Genomic DNA, 22091 nt, shown 5'->3' with positions numbered 1-22091 from the left:
GTCAAATTATTCCTCCTCCTCCTCCTCCTCCTCCTCCCTCCTCCTCCTCCTCCTCCTCCTCCTCCTCCTCCTCCTCCTCCTCCTCCTCCTCCTCCTCCTCAAAATGTAGTTGTAACCAGATGGGAGATGTTCGTTTAGCTTTATCAGTGCGAGAACTGATAATGAAACCGTCATTTTTAATTATCATAAGGGCAGGCAGTACCTGTTGTCTCGATAAAAGGAACTGCTCCGAAAACATACGGTGGCAATGAGAAATAAGCTACAGCTTTAACCGTGGGAATATTTGAAAGGTGATTCCCATCAAGCCGTCTCGTAAAAAAATAATAATTGAAAATGATTCCATCTGACAACTGTATAAACTAATGTTTTTGCACCATCCTGTAACCAAGTGCTATTGTCACCCTATGACAATTAAAAAAAAATCATCGTGCTATTTCAATGTAAATGGGAAAAACTGTTATGCATTCGCATTGAAAAACAAACAAACTTACTTTACTTTACAGTAAGAAAATAAACATCCCCTACAACCCATAAAAAATGGAAAAATCAAACTACCATCCTCCTGCAACCAATTAAAAAACCAATAATTATCGTACCATTCATTAACCAAACAAAATATCATACCACCTCATACAAAAATAAGTGCACGCGTTAAGTCTTTTTTTCCCTTGTGACACTATCTTCGATCTAATCACGTGGCCAGTCACATGAATTAAAATGTCCAGACTCTGTATATCAAAGATTTATAGAATTAGTGCGTTTTTCATTTATTAAGGCTCCTGATTTAAAACGTGATATGTCACAGCAGGTCCTCTGAGCTTGTGTAGAGAGATATATAAATATATAAATAATTAGACAGATAGACAAATAGACAAAGTCTGGTTGTTAGGGGAAAATAACATTCAACAAAAGTGAAAGACTATAACGTTAACAGGACTACAAAATAAATAATTTCAGATTAACAACTGAAAGGATGGGGCTAATTTCACATTTTCACTTCTTTTCGGTAAATAAGTCTTAAAGCTTAAAGCGCTCATGTAGGCATATATATTATATATATATATATATATATATATATATATATATATATATATATATATATATATATATATATATATATATATGTACAGTATATACACATACATATATACATCCATCACGTTCCATATTTTCGTGATTCAGTTATACATACATAATATATATATACAGTATATATATGCATGTGTGTGTGCATGAGAAAGATTTTCTGTTGTGTTCATTATTTCAAATCAGTAAACCATTAAGCTGATTTCTTTGTCTGATCTCGATCTGCTTCTACAGGCGCGTGCTATAGATGCCAACAGTTGATTTTTGTAGTCATGCCGGTATGAAATCTTTCCAATATACTGATTTCGTCTATCTTCAGCTGCAACTTGGGATGAGAGATTGTAAACGGGGAGTTCACGTGAACGTGAATAATCCACGTTCTTATAATCACGTGAATGTTAAGAGCACACGAACTTTTAACATAAAAAAATTTATACGTTAAATAACATACTATCAACCGCTTATCTGCAAGTCTTGGGAATTTCTTATAAAAGACAAGTGTCTCGGTAGGTCTAGATCATTCTGAGAAACATCTCCAATCACACGACCCTCGGAGGCTGCGTAGATCGATAGGCTGAGGTGAGTGGCTGTGGTTTTTTTTTTTTTAATATTCATATCTGTCAATCTTCATTCCTTTCGTTTTCGGAGAACAAAGATTCCGGATTCCTGTATTCCGAAATGATCGTATATATGTTATTGCTGTAATATCCATTTTACATTATATATATATATATATATATATATATATATATATATATATATATATATATATATATATATATATATATATATATATATATATATATAATCATGAAGCTACAAATGTCGTTTAATATCAAATTCACGCTACCTCGAGTATCTCCGATGGAGAATTATCACCGAAGGAATTTATATAAGTGATAAATGAACAGGTACCACTGGGACGCGAACCCAGTGGTACCTGTTCATTTATCACTTATATAAATTCCCCTTCAGATAATTCTCCATCGGAGATACTCTCGAGGTAGTGTGAATTTGATATTAAACGACATTTGTAGCTTCATGATTGTATATAAATCACAGTGTGATAAAAAATTTCATATATATATATATATATATATATATATATATATATATATATATATATATATATATATATATATATATATGCTGTGCATATAAGAGTTGAGATTTACATAACTATAAGATCGCATGCCAATAAACACAAGGATGTGTTTATTCACACGAGAACACACAGACGTGGTGTAAATTTTTTAGACAAACACCATAACTTTTTTTATATTCACAAATATTAAGCCACAAATATCGTATCCAATTTACTATACTCTTATTTCCCTAGGATATATGTTATTCCCGAGGTTTAGTGAATTGGTTACTATACAATATCTGTTGTTTATCGAGTGTGTGTGTGTGTGTGTGTGTGCGCGCGCGAGCGATTATACACATTCTTGATTTTAAAGATTATAAATCTATACTCTCATTTGTACTATATAGGCTATATATATATATATATATATATATATATATATATATATATATATATATATAATATATATATATATATATATATGTGTGTGTGTGTGTGTGTGTGTGTGTGTGTGTGTGAATTCATACACAAATATATATAATTTTATTTATATATATAATATATATATATATATATATATATATATATATATATATATATATTATATATGAATTATATATATATAATATTTATACATATTTGTGTGCTCGAACAATTACTGATTAACTCTAATATTGCTACTAAATTCCCCTAACCACGAATAAAAAAAAATAGATATTTTTCTGGTGTGTTCTCGGAATATCCCTCCACAACCTACTGGAATTTTTATGACTTAATAGACATTTTGCACAGTGAACGCGTAAACGGCTTATTCTTAATTTTCTTTATTCATTAACGGCTTCTTTCTTACTGACAGGTTGACGTTTACAATAAACATGGGGAAACCGAACTTATGGCTGACGCTGTTCAGCGCTCTAGCATTCGGCACTGTCAGCGCTATGAACGATTATCAACCACAGCAAGTGCATTTGTCAATAGGCGGTAAGAGGATTGTCTTAAAGACTACTTCAAGCTTTAATACTTCTCGCTTTCGTTAGCAGTCGTGAAGAATTTCAATTCTGCTCTTTAAATTACATCCAATGCAAAAACTCACGTTCAATGAAAAATAAGTAATTTCTTTGTCTTATACAGACTCTGTTCAACTAATATAATCCCTTCATTGTGCAGACAACAATGCAGACATCATGGTTACGTGGGTAACACCGTCACCCCCGAATAGTTCCGTGGTGGAATATGGCACTAACAACTTGGCGCTCAGAGCCACCGGAAACGCTACGCTCTTCACAGACGGCGGATCCTTGAAGAGACAGATGTGGATGCATAGGGTCAGGCTGACCAACCTCACGCCTGACACGAGATACTGTGAGTCGAGTTGTTTTCACTGATAAGAAATAGATAGAATATAGAATTTAGACCAAAGGCCTAGCGCTGGAACCTATGAGGTTATTCAGCGCTGAAACGGACATTGACAGTAAAAAGCCCTGAAGGGTATAAAAGGAGGAAAAACCTCGCAGTTGCATTATGGCTCAACTGTTAGAAGAGGGTGGAAAGTAAGATGGAAGAAAGGGATTATGAATGGGGGGTACAGTAAAAGGAATGAAATGGGTTGCGGTTAAGGGCCGAATGGACATTGCAAAGAACATTAAGTAACGCCTACAGTGCACCACATGAGGTGCACTGGCGGCACTAGCGCCCTACGGGAATTTGATTATAAATATCCTGTTTCATGTACCGGTAATTAAGTCTACAAAAGACTTAACAGTCTAAAGTACAATTGAATCATTATCAAAGAATCGAAGGAAAAAGAGATTATTATTGAATGTTAAGTAATGCAACATCATATTGAAAGGCGAAGGACTCCCATCCTTTCATATAAAGTTATAAACTTGTGTGTTATTTTAAGACGTTTATATCAAGTATATGAACTTCCGTGTTATAACGGAAATTCAATATACTTGAGATGAAGTTTATATATTTAATATGAAAGTCTCCAAATAACACAAAGTATATAAGTTATTCATATGAAAGGAAGGAAATTCGGTGCCATTTGGCTTGTTCTCTACGCGTCAACTACTCCGAGGTGCAAGTACTAAATATGACTGAAGCTCCTTGGGACGCCACGTTTAGTACTAGCCGCTCAGGGATCAAAGTACTATATGCAACCATTTCAAAACTGTGTGGTCGACAAATTATATTAATAAACGATATCTTCGTGCGGCCGTCTACTTTATATTTACCATACGGTGTTTAGTACTAGTACCTCGTAGTAGGCGACGCGTAAAGAACACGCCAAAGTGGCACCGGAAATTCTTAGCCTCTCAAAACGATGTTACTTAATTTGATAATCAATAATACTCTCCTTTTCCTTCGCGTCCTTGATAATGATTTTACTTTTAAGACGTAATCTATGAAAATTCTTTCTCTCTCCATCTTTTCTTTTTTGGATGAGTATAATCATTACTGTCTAATAGCTATTAAATCGTATTTTACTTGCAGTGTCTTTGTTAGACCAAGTGTGTAATTCCAAATGAATACATCAAATATATAAGTACTTATCAAACCGTCTTCGGTATGATCAGTTTTACTTGTTGATATAGGCTAATACACACTGACTGGGTTATTTTGCATGCTGACCTCAACGCACAGTTTATACTTGCGTGCATATATTCAAATCTAAAAGAAACAGTTCAAATATTAATTCACCATTTTCTCCAGTCTATCACTGCGGAAGCGACCTTGGCTGGTCAGAGGTATTCACTTTCAAAACCTGGCCGGCAGGAAACGACTGGGTGGTGCGAACGGCCATGTACGGCGATCTAGGTGTCGTCAACGGGAAGTCTTTAGCAAGGTTAGGACAAAATATCTAGAAAATGCAACTTCCTGTAATGAAATAATTGCTATAAACTTTAGCTAATCTATTTCTCAATCCATACGTATTGTGATATTCAATATTAATGTAGCTGCTCTTGCGATTATCCTATATCCTTTCAGTTTTTAGTCTCATACGCTGAAATAATAACTCGCGCACTGATTTACTATTCCTGACATATGCAATGTAAGTAGCACCTCATCTTGACAGACGCTTTGGAGGTCTGGCCTTTCTAAGTAACAAAGTCCGTTAAGCAGTAAAGGCCCTATAGAATCCATGTAAAAAAGCCACAGAAAAAAAAATCACAGGAAAAAAGTCACATTAATCTTTCCTAGATAGTGACCCCCAAAGGGTTTTAGCCCGGTATGTATCCACTTTTGCGGCGTGTTTAGTACAAGCCCGGTGGGGATTTTTTTGTTTTAACCCGGTATGTATCCACCTTTGCGGCGTGTTTAGTACAAGCCCGTTGGGGATGACCGTAAAAACATAAACAAAAGACTGTAAATATCATAAAGATAATGACCCCAAGAAATATTAGTCCTAGATAACGGACCCCAAAAACCCTTGGGGTCACTATCTAGGAAAGATAAAAAAAATTTCTATGTTATTGCTTTTATTGCTATAAATGCCACCATAAATTAATGTGACTTTTTTCATAGCCAAAATTTACTTTTTTCTGTGACTTTATTACCGGCCACCCTATATTACAGCCTGCAGTTGAATGTTTTTTAGATATCTTATTGCTGACAGCAATTTCACAAAGTTCGTAACGTAGACTAACCTGTATTTTACAATTCACATTCAATTCAAGAGATATATATATATAAATGTATCACATCTGAGATGCTAGTATGGGGAAAAATAATCATAATATGGCAGCTGATAAGTACAGAAACCCGTTAAGTCTGGGGTCCGTTAAGCTGAGGCGTTACTCTTAGAATTTTTTTTTTTTTTTTTTTTTTTTTTTACTAAGTACAAGGAGCTTATCGCTTGAATCGGTGCGTTCTATCGCCTTGTGTGTGTCTCAAATCTAACTGCTTCTTGTTCTCAATTATTTCCAGGCTTCAGCAAGATATAACTAAGGGCATGTATGATGTTATTATCCACGTAGGAGACTTTGCCTACGACTTCGATACGGTAAGCTCTACTTCGGTTTATTTCATCTTCTGCAAGAGCCCCCCACTATAATTGTTTGCATAATTGTTTGTATAATTAAACAAGGTTTGTATGTAGAACAGCAATATAAGACTTCATAGTTGCACTGTAAAATAAGGAAGCATAACTTCCTTTATCGACTGTAAGTCACAGATATGAAAGAAAGCAAAAGACCGCTTCCCAGTTGAATTTAATCCCGTATTCCCACGCAGGACGACGCTCAAGTGGGAGACGAATTCATGAGGAACATCCAACCAATTGCCGGTTACGTTCCGTACATGACCTGTCCAGGGAACCATGAAGAAGCCTAGTAAGTATCACTGTTTTTGTTCCGGACACTAAAGACCTCACATTTTTTCAAAATACGATAAGACACAAAAGCAAAATTATTCAACAAAACTAACTACGAATAACGTATAACTGACAAATGCAAAGGAGCCAACCTGATAAGTCAAGTGAGGGCACTACCTGAAGTCCAAAAATGGGCGTGGCAGACAGAAAAAGCTCCCAATTTTTGTGTGTAACTGAAGGTTCTTGAGAAAATGAGATCATATTTTAATAAATTTTTGTCTATTCTGAGGAAATCTTTTGTCTAGAATTACATAGACGCAATTCTATGTGATAATACATACTTTTGATGAGAGTAAGATTCTTGTCAAGAATACATCCAAATAAAATAGAAAAAAGCTGACAATCTTAAACGTTATTTATTTAGTGCATACATTATGGGGTGATATTCTACAGAACACACTACTTAAGAAAGAAAAAGTCGTGTGGTAATTTCCCCAGCTTTTTCCAGTGTCTCTCTCATTCCAAGCTACATCATCGAAGATAGAACCACTACCAGTTCTATTCATCTGACACCTATCTCTGTTCCCCAGCAATTTCAGTAACTACAAGGCCAGATTCACCATGCCAAACTACCAACGTTCGGAGAGCATGTACTACAGCTGGAACGCCGGACCGGTCCACTTCATTGCAGTCAACACGGAAGCCTATTACTTCTTCCAGTACGGGATTGATCCCCTGTATTACATGTGGGAATGGCTGTACAACGATTTAACTGTGAGTATTCGTTTATGGACGTAGGGATATGAGCTGACAGTGAATATTACATTATGGAGTATGTTGTACGTGTAAGTGTATCCCCCTCTGAGATTTGCATTGGTCTTTGTTTGATCTGTGAGAATCCGTCTTTATGGCTGTTTGAAATAAGTGATCTGTGAGAATCTGTCTTCATGGCTATTTGAAATAACTAGGGTATGATAATAAATTTTATTCTTGATATGGTCAGTGGACTATTTACTTAATTTTTCTTAAACTGAATTTTCCTTATACTGCAACTACATCTTAAGAGTGATAATGTATAGGCGAGAAATTCCCACGTCCGTCGTCACAGTAAACCATCTGAGGTATTCCATTATCCTTAATTTTTTTATACTTGGCTTTAAATGTCTCTATCTCTGATGTACAAAACCCTCCGTATCTATTCCGTATATAAGGGATTAAGCAAAGAAATTAAACTTCTGATTTTAAATCAGAAGCATAACCTCTGTTATACTTCTGCCAACTGCCTGCCTACCGTCTTCTTCCTATCATACCTTATGCTAACAAAATTCATTTCTTGGAGTTTAAATGTAAAAATTCATTCTTCAATCATACAGAGCAGGAAATGCTTAATGTTATCTTTGCATCCTTTATGTTTTAATAAGGTATAGGCGGGGGTGAAAGGCAAATGTCGAAATTAATATACAATTAATAAAAAGCACGTTTATAATGATGAAGAACCAGTCTTCATATTCTTATCCGAATTCTTATGCTGCCCGTCTCAGCGTGAGAGCTCGGATGAGAATAAGAAGACTGATTCTTCTTCATCATGAAAAAGTGCTTCTTTTTATTAATTCTATATGAGAGAGAGAGAGAGAGAGAGAGAGAGAGAGAGAGAGAGAGAGAGAGAGAGGCGGGGGGGGGGGCAGCCTCCACGTGAACTGCCGTTCGAGAAACATGACCTTGACATGGAAACAAATCACTCTGGTTACCCACTGTCAACACACTTGAGCAACTGTTAAAAAAAAAAACGCATTTAACCATTTACTCCAAAACCCTTTCTACTATTTATGGCAAAATTCATTCCAGGAAGCCAACAAACCAGAGAACAGGACAGAGCACCCATGGATCATCCTCTACGGTCACCGTCCGATGTACTGCTCCACCCGAGATGAAGACGACTGCACAAAACTCTCGTGCCGCACCAGAGTTGGTATTGACGATAAGTAAGTCTTGTTGTGTGTTTCAGAAATAGAGCCCGAACGCAACTTTATGTTTTCTCTCACGTGCTTCACGCATAAAGTTCTTTGATATTTTTTTTCGCACAACTTAATAACTTATGGAAATACTTATACTGCTTAAACGCGAGGCTTGTGCCTATTTCGAGATCATACACAATGTAAATAGAATGCGCTCAAATTGAAATACGACGACGTGCAATTTTACTTTGCAGTTTTACAAAATTAATATATATATATATATATATATATATATATATATATATATATATATATATATATATATATATATATATATATATATATATATATATATATATATATACGTGTGTAGTTTGGAATGATATAATATTAAAACTGAGTTATTTCCTACTCGTCTAGTTTTGCCATGGAAAAACTACTGAATGATTTTGGCGTCGACTTAGTAGTCTGGGCCCATGAACACACATATGAAAGGCTGTTTCCCATCTACAACGTTAAAGTATTGAACGGATCTGTGCAAGCTCCTTATACCAACCCAAAGTAAGTCTTAAAAATTTTTTTGCTTGACAATTTGGAAAATGTCGAATAGAGGCTGTTTAAAATTCTGACCGTCCACTGCTCGAGTTACTTAAACTTTTAATTTTGTTGGATAATAATGATAACAGTAATAAACTCACATTAATACTTTTGTGACATCTTTATTATTACTTGTTTCATGATTTTATACACTACTAGAACATTCTCATACCTACTGGTGCCAATGTTTCTTGGCCTCTGAGCTAAGAAAATTCTAAATCTTTTAAGTGGCTACGAGGCGAACAAGTGGTTTTGCCCCATCTCTCCTCTCCCACTGAACTTCCTTTTTTTCCTTTTTCCCTTTACTCCTATATGACCACCTTTCACTCAGCCAGCAACTGGCTCTAGTCTATCTTACTCATGCTTAAGGATTGAAACGAATAATTACATCCAGTTTCCCTGGTCCTATAACTAAAGAAAAATACTATTTCGCCCTACAAAAAAAATTTACCGTACTAAATCACAATAATTAAAAAAACATTCAATCGATTTCCATTTACCTTCGTAGGGGTCCGGTCCATTTCATTTCCGGATCAGCAGGTTGCCAAGAGGACACGGATCCCTTTGTTCAGGATCCACCGGAATGGTCAGCATTCAGGTCTTCTGATTACGGATACGCAAGACTGACTGTCTTCAATGTCACACACTTGTACTGGGAACAGGTGTCTGATGACAAAGTGAGTACGGTTCTTTTCTTGATATGATAAGTTTTGGTATGTACCTGGGTCACTTTAACCATGGTTCTGGAGTTAAATCACTGGCCTTTACGTTAACTGGTCTAGTTAGCAAATAGGTCTAATATTCTTAGCCAATAACCGGTTAGGCTGCCTTCATGAATTGACAGCTAAAGAATAACACTATCCATCGCCCCAGTAAGGATATGATGAACCTGCAATGTACATTTTTGCTAAAAATCACAACCGCCTACAATGTACAATTCATCTACAAATCACAACCATGAAATTGCCTGAAAAGGTTTGTCTCCTTGATGCTTGACGTTTTTCCACAAAGAATTTCAGTTTCCGAGCAAGGCTTGGGTGAGGGCAATGTTAATTTTTCTGGCACAGGCACTTCATAAACCATGGCTTTTGAGAACTCTACAAAAATATGGTTACTCGCCAGTGTTCTCTTTTTCAATTACAGTTCATTTTGACTTGAGAGAAAACCGAGCGGGGCTCAATGTGTGAAAAACTGCTCAACATACTGATAACTGTTAGTGTCTAAGTTTGTAAAAAAAAAAAGTTGTCGGAAAAATTAATTTTAGTTGACAAGTTTGACTCTCAAATTTACAGGTTTACTTTTGCTTATAAAAGCACTGCATAATGTAAAACGTATCTGACAATGACATTCCCGCCAGAAAAGACAAGGAGCTGGGGGAGGTTGGCCTTTTCCTAAGCCAACCGAAGGCTAACCGCCATATCTATGCTTACCGCACATCATATAGGACTTTGTGCTCTAGGTTAGGCTCAGCTCCTGTGCATACCTCGGTAGGCTAGTCTAAGTTTGGATATATTTTGGCTTCTGGGGGTCCAAAACTCCTTTGCTGACTATGAAAAATAGATGGTATGAGCATATTACACACTTAGCCACAAACGGATGTATGTAAACATAAGTCGATCGTCGTACCGTTACTGTTAACTTGACAATATTGCCAATAAATAATAGTTGCAATTACCTGTCGACGTTTTCTCCCTAACAGGACGGAACTGTAATCGATTCTACTTGGCTGATAAAGGATTCTCACGCCCCCTACAGCGAGCTCTATCCAGAACTTTACCCGGAGTATCACGTTCACTAGCAGACTATAAGGAGACTGAAACTCCGAAGGAAGACACTCGTTCCAATGTTTATTTTCGAGAAAAAAATCAGCTGTCTGCTGTTCATACCATCTGACATGTTTCTCGTGTTATTGCATCAAGTTATTAGCTAGTGTACTGGGATATACAAATTGTACGTATTTTTTGTGTATGGTTCTAACTAGTTCTAGAATTATAATTTGAATTACCATGTATTTTTGTAACTTGATGCTGTCCGTATAGTTAAGATATCTTGAATGCCGTTTTCAAACTTCATTTTCTATGGGGAAAACACTGCACTACATTACACGTTATTTTCTTGCTACTATAATCTGTACTGGGATGTTATGTTTAATTGGAGTAGGAGGTTTACGTTAGTTTCAGCTAGGCTGTCTAGTAATATACCATCTCATTCAGTTTGATCACTGATCGCTCAGTCGATTTTCAGAAGACTGCACGATACACGTAGTCAAGCGTGGACTATCAAAGAAGTTATCAATGATATTTAAACTTCATTACGCAGCTGTCTGAATATTATTAAACTAAAAGATTGTATTTCTGTGTTTTATGAATAAACATTTCAGTCTCAGATGAGTTTAAAATGTCCTTCAAGCGTTGGCGTTCGGCCAAATGATAAGGGCAAAGGGTATTTTTTTATAATTAATTATTAGGCTACAATAAATAAATCAAGTGTTTCTTGCTCAAGTATGTTATCCTCGGAGAAATACAGCAAAAGGCTTTCTCGGTGTACTGTCGCCAGTGCACCTCACATACTGAAACGTATTTGAAGCGCCCTTCCGGTCCCCAGCTCCATCGATTTTAAGCCATTTACTTTACCTCCATACAGCTTCCCTTTATAATCTTGCCGTCCAACTTCTCTATAATTTCTTAGTGCAACTGTGTTTTCTACCAATTCCACCTTTGGATCTTTGAACCTCATTTACTCACTGGAAAACAGAATCAGGTTGTTGAAAATGAGGCTGTTATAGACTAGGAACAACAGGAGCCCGTAGAGAAATCCACCGGTTTTGGTAAAAGGTCTTTCCTGCAGAGTTTAAAATATGGCATCTGATAATTGTCACAGAAGCATCAGGAGTAACCATGCAGGGCTTTTTTTTTAAAGTCTCAAAATGAATAAGGAAATTACAGTTACTTGTGATCCACAGGAAGTGAATTAGACCGTAGGTCTTCCAGAAAAATGGGAATAGCGTTAATTCTTAGCCATTTTAGCAACATAAGCTAAGGTATTTGCTAGTAATTTGCAGCTTTAAAGCAATTAAAGTAATGAATGGGCTCAGTGAATAAGGATTATTACAATGATTGGGTTAGGTGACAAAATCATCCTGATCGGGACTGAATATATTCTCCTAAAATGCGTGGAGGAACTCTGCAATAATGAATGAGCTTGATAATAGATTTCACACTAGAAATCAAGACGATAATCTCTAAACCAGCAATACGAGTGGAAAATGCTTCCGGAAAAATGGTGTTATTAGCGGGCACAGAAAGTGAAGAAAAAGCTAAAATAGAAAGGGCTATAATCAGCTAAAAACTGTTTTTCTAATAAAGGGCTACGGGAAGTGCTAAATTTTCGGCTCCTAGCATGTCTTTTGGACACAAACCTTGGGGCTCAAACCCTTCTCACCTCTGACTTAGACTGCGATATGCGACTAGCTGTTAGGAGAAGCGTAATATTTTTTAAAATGAGACTGGCTAATGTCGCTCACGTACCCATCCACTCCACCCGTGATACACAGACATACATACATACATACATACATACATACATACATACATACATACATACATACATATATATATATATATATATATATACTATATATATATATATATATATATATATATATATATATATATATATATATATATATATCGCACAAGTGTATACGCAACAGCATTTGCTAATAAAAACAGAATAAGATTCGTATTGAAGCTGGCGTTAATTGGTACTGGCACACAGAGAAGATAATGTGCACTATGAACATCTTGCTTAAATTTTCTCTTTTCCTTTTCTCTGTTCGTGATTCCCACCATCCAAAAAAAAAAAATATTTGCCACGTGAGGCATATTTCCCAAGAGATAGGCTACGGGTGCATCGGTACCCTAGTCGCCAAACACTCGTAAGAAAAAAAAATCACATGGGAATCGCCTTCTGCTAAACCTGATACCAACGGAACATGTGACTAGGACTAGGGGTGGTATTTACTTATCAGAAACATTCCGTATATGTCACGTGCTTAGCACAAGCAAACGCATCCGCTAATGGCGGTTGTTAGTCATTGCTAAGCTTTGTGCTATCTCTCAGTCAATTTGCTTACCTACAGATGAAATATATGAATGTAACATTATTGGTGAATGTTATCATTGTAAATGGGCTTTGGTTTTCGTTCAATACGGACATCTTGGCCTGAATGAAAATTGTTTTCTTATTATGATGGATATCCCAAGAAAGGCTCTTTAGGTCGTCTTTAAAATTACGATACAGAGATACAGAGGAGATCAACTTGAATAAACATCCATTTTTCTCTTTGGAGGTCAAGAAATAATGGGTCGTGGTTCTACCTAATCGCTTAAAATGTTAACAACAGTAGCAACTGTCATCATAAAAGTTTTGCATTAGTGTAATATGAATGCCACCTCCTAGTATCTATCAATGACGTACAAAAAGAAAAAATAGGACGAAGGACGAACTTGATAGTTCGTCATGATAGCAACTTATCTTTCGAGGATGGGAATTTACCTTAAAAGACGAGTGTCTTGGTCGACGAAGCCAGTTGGATGCAACACTCGTTTCACCATAGCCGTAAATTCAGGTTTGCAATATCCTTGTCCTAGTGAGAGAAGTGGCGTTTTCTTTAGCAAAAAAAGAAAAAATAGTTAAGAAAGCTCTCATAGTCCTTCATGCTATAAGGATATATGGTTTCTACAGCTCATCTTTTATTTATTTATTTATTTATTTATGTTTTGACCGGGAAGATGAGTGATATTTGTGATAATCAAATATTCGATAGTCGTTAAATATTTTTTTAAAGCGACCGAACTTAAATTTTTCTACATATCCGTAGTATCTAAATGGGTGTTTAAAGAGCGAACTACATCCTGTTCAAGTTATCGAATGAATGAATTACTTCAGTCTCCCGTATTTTCTGCTCATGGAAACTGAGTGGCTGTCAAATCATCTTAAAATTCAGAGCTGAAGTTTACATACGTATTTCTGTCCTTATATCTCTTTTCAGTTTTATTTCTATTAGTTTGTGAGGCCTTGCTGCAGAACTGTGTAATTTCCGTTCAAAACTTTCCACCTCAAAGAAGAGGGATTTTTGCCATGAATGTGGACAGTTGAATCATTAAAGAAATTAGCTTGACTGCTATACGATGTAATGAACAGTGAGTGAGTTCGATACCAGTAGCAAGGATTTTATATTTAAAACTTTCACAAGAGAATTTTAAACAAGCGCTCTTTTAAGTGGTGCCAGTGCTCTTCGAGAAAGTGAAATAAGTGCAAATACAAGTTAATTCTTGGGAACGAGGAGATGTATCCCGCTTATTAATATCACACTAATTGTTTCAGGGGAGCAAACGGGAGCTTCAATGCGGTATTCGGTCTTCTACTGGTTGGTGTCCTTAGGGACCATTTCCATAGGCTTCACAAATGCAGTGGGGGATTTCCAACCAGAGCAGGTGCACTTGTCTATTGGAGGTCAGTTAATGGCACAATTTATTAGAATCTCGATCTGCTCTTAATCACTTTGCGAGTCTTATGTCGTGAGATGCTCCACGTAAAAAGGGATTATTAAATCTAGTCCCTCCTAGGTCTAAAAGAATATATGTTCTGTTCAGATCAAGAGCCAAGTAACTATAAACGTAATCCATTCTTAGCTCCTTTTTCTTAATTTAGTACGAAGCAAAGCAACATCATCAGTGCCAACATCCACTTACAGAAAACAACACGGACATCGTGGTCACGTGGGTAACACCGTCACCCCCGAATAGTTCCGTGGTGGAATATGGCACTAACAACCTGGCACTCAGAGCCACCGGAAACGCTACGCTCTTCACAGACGGCGGATCCTTGAAGAGACAGATGTGGATGCATAGGGTCAGGCTGACCAATCTCACGCCTGACACGAGATACTGTGAGTCGAGTTATTTCTTTTTATTCCTTTCATTATTCTTTTTTCTCCCTCTGTTCCTTTCTCCCTTTCTTCCTTCAATACTGCCTTCTTTTTCTCACATTTTCCTCCACTCATTGCTTTCCCTACTTCTTCATTTATGCATGTATGTATAAGAGAGAGAGAGAGAGAGAGAGAGAGAGAGAGAGAGAGAGAGAGAGAGAGGAGTGGGGTGCCGGATACTGTCACTTACATAACAAAATTCAAATCCCTCTTTTCTTCAAGTCTATCATTGCGGAAGTGACCTGGGCTGGTCGGAGATACTGACCTTCAAGACATGGCCAGCTGGCAACAATTGGAAAGTGAGAGCAGCCATGTACGGGGACTTGGGAGCTGTCAATGGAAAATCTCTAGCAAGGTGAGATATTTCCGAATTTCATTTAGATACTGTGCTATAACCTTTAGTGACTTATTTACAGCAGTATTGACTGCTTGTACCACTGTATAAGGTTTCCAGTGCGGTGTCAATGGCGAATTTTCAATCAGTTGTTCATTATTTTTCCTTTACTGGACCAAACATGATACATGTTCTACCCCGCAACTCTCTCACAAACTGTCCATTTGAAGCAATATGTGTTTTTTATTTAATAATATCGACTTACAAATAATTGTGCAGGCTTTTTTCTGTCATTAAGAACGCAGAGGCACCTTTTGAACAGAACAGAAATTTCTCAGGCGTCACAGTGACAGAATGTGTGTAGTTGTTGAAAAGGGAAACAGATGCAGTTGTTTCAAATAAGAAAGTCCTGAAAAAGAAGCGTTTTCTCGCTGAATAAAGAAAGCTACACAATTTACGAAGGTATTCATGAGTCTTGGGTTAAAGTTCTTATACATTAAAAGGTATCTGACCTCTAAGTTCAACTGGAAAGAGTTGCCAGAACCTGAAAGAAATGACATTGAATAACCTCACTCATAAGCGTAGTTTTCACTGTTGTTTCAGAAGCCAAATCCTAAGCTATTACAAACTTACGACAGAAGAATTCTAAGAAAATTACCTAAACTTGTGACCGTCTCATAGACGATTTCACTTTAGTTCAAATCAATGTCTGGAAATGTCATTTGAAGTAATTCTCATTTCCAACGGTCGCTTATCTTTTCCAACAGACTACAGGAAGATGTCACTAAGGGCATGTATGACGTCATCGTTCACGTTGGGGACTTCGCATACGATTTAGATACGGTATGTCTTATTCTACTTACAATAAGTAATAAATAAACTTAGCACGCTATTCTGCTTTGTGACAAAAAATCCTTATTAGTAACCTCTTTTTGAGTAAATATACTTTTTCATAATGTTCAAACTCGACTTTATTTGAAGAAGTTAACCCAGAGTCGATGGCGATTCGTATTGCTTTTAACTTGTTATAGTTTTTTTTTATAGATTTGCTGAATTTCGTCACAGAATTATATGATATTGATCTTAAGCACCTGGAAGCAATTGCTCATTGGAATTCAGTCCGATTAATTTCATCATCTAGGATACAGCAACTTTTATTAAGCTTCTGTACCCCGTAGGTGGGTAGTGCCGTCAGTGCACCTCATGCGGTGCACTGTAGGCATTACTTAAGGTTCTTTGCAGCGTGCCCTCGGCCCCTAGCTGCAACCCCTTTTCGTTCCTTTTACTTTACTTCCTTTCATATTCTCTTTCTTCCATCTTACTTTCCACCCTCTCCCCTAACAATTGATTCATAGTGCAACTGCAAGGTTTTCCTCCTGTTACACCTGTCAAACCTTTTGCTGTCAATTTCCGTCTCAGCGCTGAATGACCTTATAGGTCTCAGCAGTGTTTGGCCTTTGGCCCAAATTCTATATTCAGTTCAATTCATTAAGCTTCTGTACTGTAGTCAGTAAAAATGATAAGTGCCTTCACCAAAGTTTCACACCGTCAGTTTCAACATGAGCACTTTGCTTATCTACTCTTCATCCATGCTTCACTTTCACTATTTACAAAATATATACTTTCAGAACGAGGCGGAAGTGGGTGACACGTTCATGAGGCATATTGAACCCATTGCCAGCTACGTCCCTTACATGACCTGCCCTGGAAACCACGAACACGCTTAGTGAGTGTCTCTTTTTTTTTTTTTTTTGTGAGGTTGAATGTTAGTTTGTTCTTGATCAGCTATCAAAAGTCTTTGTTGCACGAAATGATTGACAGGCATATTCATATAGGTAATACCAGGACTTGGTTTCGTAAGTGTAAACATCAATTTTATTTTTGCGTACGAAAGGTCTTACGTTGTACGAGTCTAAATGTAAGTTTAATCTTTATTAATACATCGATTATCTCTGTTCCATTAATTTGAATATTTTTTCCACTTTATTGTCTTTTATGAATCAATACACAAACACACACACATACACACACACACACACACACACACACACACACACATATATATATATATATATATATATATATATATATATATATATATATATATATATATATATATATATATATACTAATATAGTGTCGAAAGATCTAGAGTTTATTTCTCACAGTTTTTTTTTTTTATTTATTTATTGGCACACTAGAGGTTTTTGGCCCTCCTTATTGTAAAATTGGGCAGCAGTCTCCCTCCTCAGATGTTGCCGTTATAGATTTAAGCTGGCCTTATGCCGGCACGGGATCTTGCTCCCAAATCAACCCGTAGGCCTCACCTCTCTGGCAGTGTCGTGGATGTACAGTAGATATCTCGGATTGTTTGTTTAGCTTATGTGCGATCTCAATCGTTATCTTTTTATGTTATTGCGATTGTGTTATTAGAATCAAATAGCGCCTATTTTTACTCCTGTATTTTTCTCTTGGTAATACTTATTGTTTAGGCGCAAATGAGCTTTCGAACCCTAGAAGATACCGTAGTTAGTTTATTTAAAAGTGTTTCGTTTTGTCCCATTATTGGCGCACAATTTTGAATAATAATAATAATAATAATAATAATAATAATAATAATAATAATAATAATAATAATAATAATGATGATGATGATTTTTCATTCTGATATCCATACCGGACAATAATAATAATAATAATAATAATAATAATAATAATAATAATAATAATAAAAATAATAATAATGATTTTTCATTCTGATATCCGTACCGGATAATAATAATAATAATAATAATAATAATAATAATAATAATAATAATAATAATAATAATAATGATGATTTTTCATTCTGATATCCGCACCGGATAATAATAATAATAATAATAATAATAATAATAATAATAATAATAATAATAATAATAATAATAACTGTTCATTCTGACGTCCGTACCGGATGAAACAGCAACTAGAGCTTCAACAAAGACATATTGTGAAAAATTCGGTCACAGAGAGAGAGAGAGAGAGAGAGAGAGAGAGAGAGAGAGAGACCTAACGTAAAACCTTCACCTCTTCCACTTACCTCCTCACAGCAACTTCAGCAACTACAGGGCGCGATTCACGATGCCCAAATACCAGTCGACGGAGAATCTGTACTTCAGCTGGAATGCTGGACCGGTTCACTTCGTCGCAGTGAACACTGAGGCTTACTATTACCTGCAGTACGGCACAGACCCTCTGTTCTATCAGTGGGAATGGCTTCTCAGTGACCTGGTTGTGAGTGCTATTATTATTATTGTTATTATTATTATTATTATTATTATTATTATTATTATTATTATTATTTTTCAGTAGATGAAACCTATTCATACGGATTAAGCCCACCACAGGGGTCATTGGCTTGAAAATCAATCTTCCAAAGAATATGGTGTTCATTAGGGAGAAGTAAGAGGAAGTAAAGGGAAATACAGAAAGAAGAGATCTCACTTATTAAAAAAAGAAAAAAGAAAATTATTAATAAGTAAATAGATAAAAATGTATTAAAATGCAAAGAGAATAGCATTGTGATATTTTGGGAATTTTTGCCTTTATTTAAGGGTATTTCTGTTTAGAATTACTTTACCTCTCAATCTGAGTGTGACGGTGAATTATATATATGACGTTACTGTGAGTGTTAATATTATATTAGACATTGTTTTTATAGATATTTCTATTTACAATTAGTTTTTATCGAAAGCTGAGTGTAACAGTGAATTTTACGACGTTCTGGTTACCGTCAAATTGACAGGGCTTGATCTTTGCTTTTGTAACGGTTTTTGTTTTCTCTCTCAATTAAAAGGGAGAACTATTCATCTGCGACAGACAGACAGACAGGCAGACATACAGACATAACTCAACAGGTTTAAAGTGCACGCGATAATTACCGTCAAATTGACAGGACTTGATTTCTGCTTTTGTAACGGTTTTTATCTTTCTCGCTATTAAAAAAGAAAAACTATTAATCCGCGACAGACAGACAGATAGACAGAGACAGACAGATATACAGGCATGCAGACATACAGACATAGATCAACAGATTCAAAAGACAGGCGATGGCTCATGAAATTGGAGAAATTGTCTGAGCAATTTTGGTCATTTTCCGCACAGCAAAAATATTCATAATATACTGCACATTCCTAATGTGCTCCCGCAGGAGGCCGCGAAGCCTGCCAACCGCGCCCTTCGACCCTGGATCATCCTCTACGGGCATCGCCCTATGTACTGCTCAGCAAAGGACGGGGACGACTGCACTCACAAGGAATGTTTCCTGAGGGCAGGTATCGCCGGAAAGTAAGTGATCAGAAAAGTAGTTTGGTGCAGGTTGCAATATTATTGAGCAATGCCATCTCAACAGATGCTGTACTCTTGCATCAGTCTGCTAATTTTGTTGGTCTCCAAAAGGAAAACAGATGAAAATATATTTATTTTAATCAAATTTTCTTGTGAGGAACTGTCATGTGCTAAGAATTAGATAACTTGGATTTTCAGGAATGTTCTTGGCCTTGACCGGCTATCTTTTATCTCTGTTTATTGAATGATTTATTTATTTGTTTTGTCCTCATCAAACTCATAGTTAAATAAAGTGTTAAAAACTGCTTACTTTAAATCTCACAAAAAGAAAAAATCCTTCAATAATCGTTTGTAAAATCGAAGATCCAGTTCAGATCCAAGCCTTGTTTCAAGATGGCGGCATCTTGACTCTCCGAGCGTCCTCTTCTAAACAATGATCTTTCTCCTCTACTGTTTAGTTTCGTCATGGAGGAGTTACTGAGAGACTACGGCGTCGACGTAGCCGTGTGGGCTCACGAACACAACTATGAAAGGATATTTCCTATGTACAACTATACTGTCCTCAATGGCTCGACAGAGGCGCCTTATACTAACCCGAGGTAAGTGATGGTAAAGAAATAAGTCACGACTGTTACCGATACCTTTGTGGAAATCATCACACAGGAAGATCAACAAAATCTTAATCTGACAACAGAATAGAATAGATTCAATATAATATAGAATTTAGGCCAAAGGCCAAGAGCTGGGACATATGAGGTCATTCAGCGCTGAAACAGAAATTGACTGTAAGAAAGTTTGAAAGGTGTAACAGGAGGAAAATTCCGCAGATGTACTATGAAATAAGTTAGGAGAAGGTGGAAAGTCAGATGGAAGAAAGAGAATATGAACGGAGATACAGTAAAGGGAATGAAAGAGGTGCAGTCAGGGCCCGAAGGGACTCTACAAAGACCCTTAAGTAAGGCCTATAGTGCACCACGTGAGGTGCACTGACGGCACTACCGCCCTGCGGAGTTTATTTGACAACGCTTTCCCCTTAGGTCATGAATATTTGATCTTTCTTGCCTTTTTCCTTCAGAGGCCCCGTTCACCTCATATCTGGTTCAGCAGGGTGCCAGGAGGACCATGACCACTTCATGCCCGAAAAACCGGACTGGTCAGCTTATAGGTCATCCGATTACGGATATGGTCGACTCACTGTTTACAACGCGACTCACCTCTACTGGGAGCAGGTCTCTGACGACAAGGTAGGTTGAAGAGGAGTGGCAATTTCAGTGTCTAAAAATACGCCCCTTTCATGTGTGGTTATTGTTTTAGATACATGAGTGGTCAGAAAATAATGTTTTTTTCACTTAAATGAGGTTTTTCATTAATACTGACCACATCGTCATTATGAACAGTCAATTTCTAAACAGGTTTAGATCTCCAGCAAAGACGAAAATTAATCTTACGAGTAATTTTAAGTTTTATATGGCTACATATTTTCCTTATAGACACCAAAATTTTTTATGAAGCTGATTTCACATTGCACTTATATCTCTGTATAAATGAGGCAAGTTTTTCCTTGCAATAACTCTGATTGATTTTGAATGATCTCGCATCATTTCTGTCTGTGCTAACGATGCCGATTCTCATAAACTTGAGAGAGGCTGCAATGGTATTTTGAATGGTCGTGCACTGCCGACTACGTTTTTCTGAAATGCACTGCTGTTTTATATATTAATAATAATTGTTTTGGTAATTCAACGTCATGTATTAATGATTTTTTTATGCTTCGCTGTAAATACTTACCAGAATTCCGTTTGGTGGAAGATTGCTTGCTAAGTTGATAATGATAACCCGAAAGACACCTCCTGAGAAAGTTTTATCTCATAACGAAACATTTCCCTTCCGCAGGATGGCACCGTCATTGATTCCATTTGGGTGATTAAGAATTCTCACGGACCTTACCGGGAACTCTATCCGGAATATTATCCGGATCCGTAAGAGACTCCTGTTATCCGGAGTAGTCTGATGACCGTAACCACGCGGTTTCTTTCCTCGCTTTATCGTTGTTTTTGTGCATTTCAGTGACATTGTTAATGATGTTGACCATCGTGAACTTCGTGATACCGCATAAAATATGTATGCATGTATCCTCTTAGGCTTAGCGTTCCGTTGCAAACTTTATACTCGGAAAACCTCTTGTTTTTAGGAGTCATTTGCAAAGAGTATTCACTGAAGATGTAACTGTATATTAGATGTGGCAGAAAACAATTTAGTTTTTTACCTGCAGGGGCATTCTGTCTTAACAGAACCTTGTTACGTCTGTGTTTTCCTTGTGTTAGGGATTTATATCCCTCAAATATGATCATTTTTTACAGACTGCGTGTGATAAAATGTGTTCAATGGTACTGAAATGG

At 36.6% G+C, this 22091-nt stretch overlaps 2 protein-coding genes across 2 annotated transcripts; both read left to right on the top strand.

Annotated features, from left to right (window-relative positions):
- The first annotated feature begins 1523 nt into the window (after nucleotides 1-1523).
- Nucleotides 1524-11425, top strand: LOC136849805 (acid phosphatase type 7-like). The gene is made up of 11 exons (XM_067123237.1): nucleotides 1524-1665; nucleotides 3030-3154; nucleotides 3341-3535; nucleotides 4889-5021; nucleotides 6104-6179; nucleotides 6410-6507; nucleotides 7079-7262; nucleotides 8334-8470; nucleotides 8864-9004; nucleotides 9549-9717; nucleotides 10740-11425. The coding sequence occupies exons 2-11, from the start codon at nucleotides 3049-3051 to the stop codon at nucleotides 10836-10838; spliced, it is 1338 nt and encodes a 445-aa protein (XP_066979338.1). The 5' UTR covers nucleotides 1524-1665; nucleotides 3030-3048; the 3' UTR covers nucleotides 10839-11425.
- A 2103-nt stretch (nucleotides 11426-13528) lies between these two features.
- LOC136849802 (acid phosphatase type 7-like) lies at nucleotides 13529-22088 on the top strand. The gene is made up of 11 exons (XM_067123232.1): nucleotides 13529-13670; nucleotides 14429-14557; nucleotides 14799-14993; nucleotides 15255-15387; nucleotides 16134-16209; nucleotides 16995-17092; nucleotides 18456-18639; nucleotides 19556-19692; nucleotides 20151-20291; nucleotides 20768-20936; nucleotides 21586-22088. Exons 1-11 carry the CDS (start codon nucleotides 13562-13564, stop codon nucleotides 21673-21675), a joined length of 1461 nt encoding a protein of 486 aa, XP_066979333.1. The 5' UTR covers nucleotides 13529-13561; the 3' UTR covers nucleotides 21676-22088.
- Nucleotides 22089-22091: the final 3 nt, after the last annotated feature.

Source organism: Macrobrachium rosenbergii, chromosome 21 (assembly GCF_040412425.1).
Source record: "Macrobrachium rosenbergii isolate ZJJX-2024 chromosome 21, ASM4041242v1, whole genome shotgun sequence".
NCBI classification, from domain to species: Eukaryota; Metazoa; Arthropoda; class Malacostraca; order Decapoda; family Palaemonidae; genus Macrobrachium; species Macrobrachium rosenbergii.
The sequence above is the reverse complement of the archived record's forward strand: the minus strand, read 5'-3'. Positions and strand labels throughout refer to the sequence as shown.

Coding starts and splice junctions, on each gene's coding strand:
- LOC136849805 (XM_067123237.1), top strand. CDS start 3,049: ATGGGGAAACCGAACTTATGGCTGACGCTGTTCAGCGCTCTAGCATTC. Junction 3,155..3,340: donor AGTGCATTTGTCAATAGGCG/GTAAGAGGATTG, acceptor TTCATTGTGCAG/ACAACAATGCAGACATCATG. Junction 7,263..8,333: donor GGCTGTACAACGATTTAACT/GTGAGTATTCGT, acceptor AATTCATTCCAG/GAAGCCAACAAACCAGAGAA.
- LOC136849802 (XM_067123232.1), top strand. CDS start 13,562: ATGATAGCAACTTATCTTTCGAGGATGGGAATTTACCTTAAAAGACGA. Junction 14,994..15,254: donor CACGCCTGACACGAGATACT/GTGAGTCGAGTT, acceptor CTTTTCTTCAAG/TCTATCATTGCGGAAGTGAC. Junction 20,292..20,767: donor GCGCCTTATACTAACCCGAG/GTAAGTGATGGT, acceptor TTTTTCCTTCAG/AGGCCCCGTTCACCTCATAT.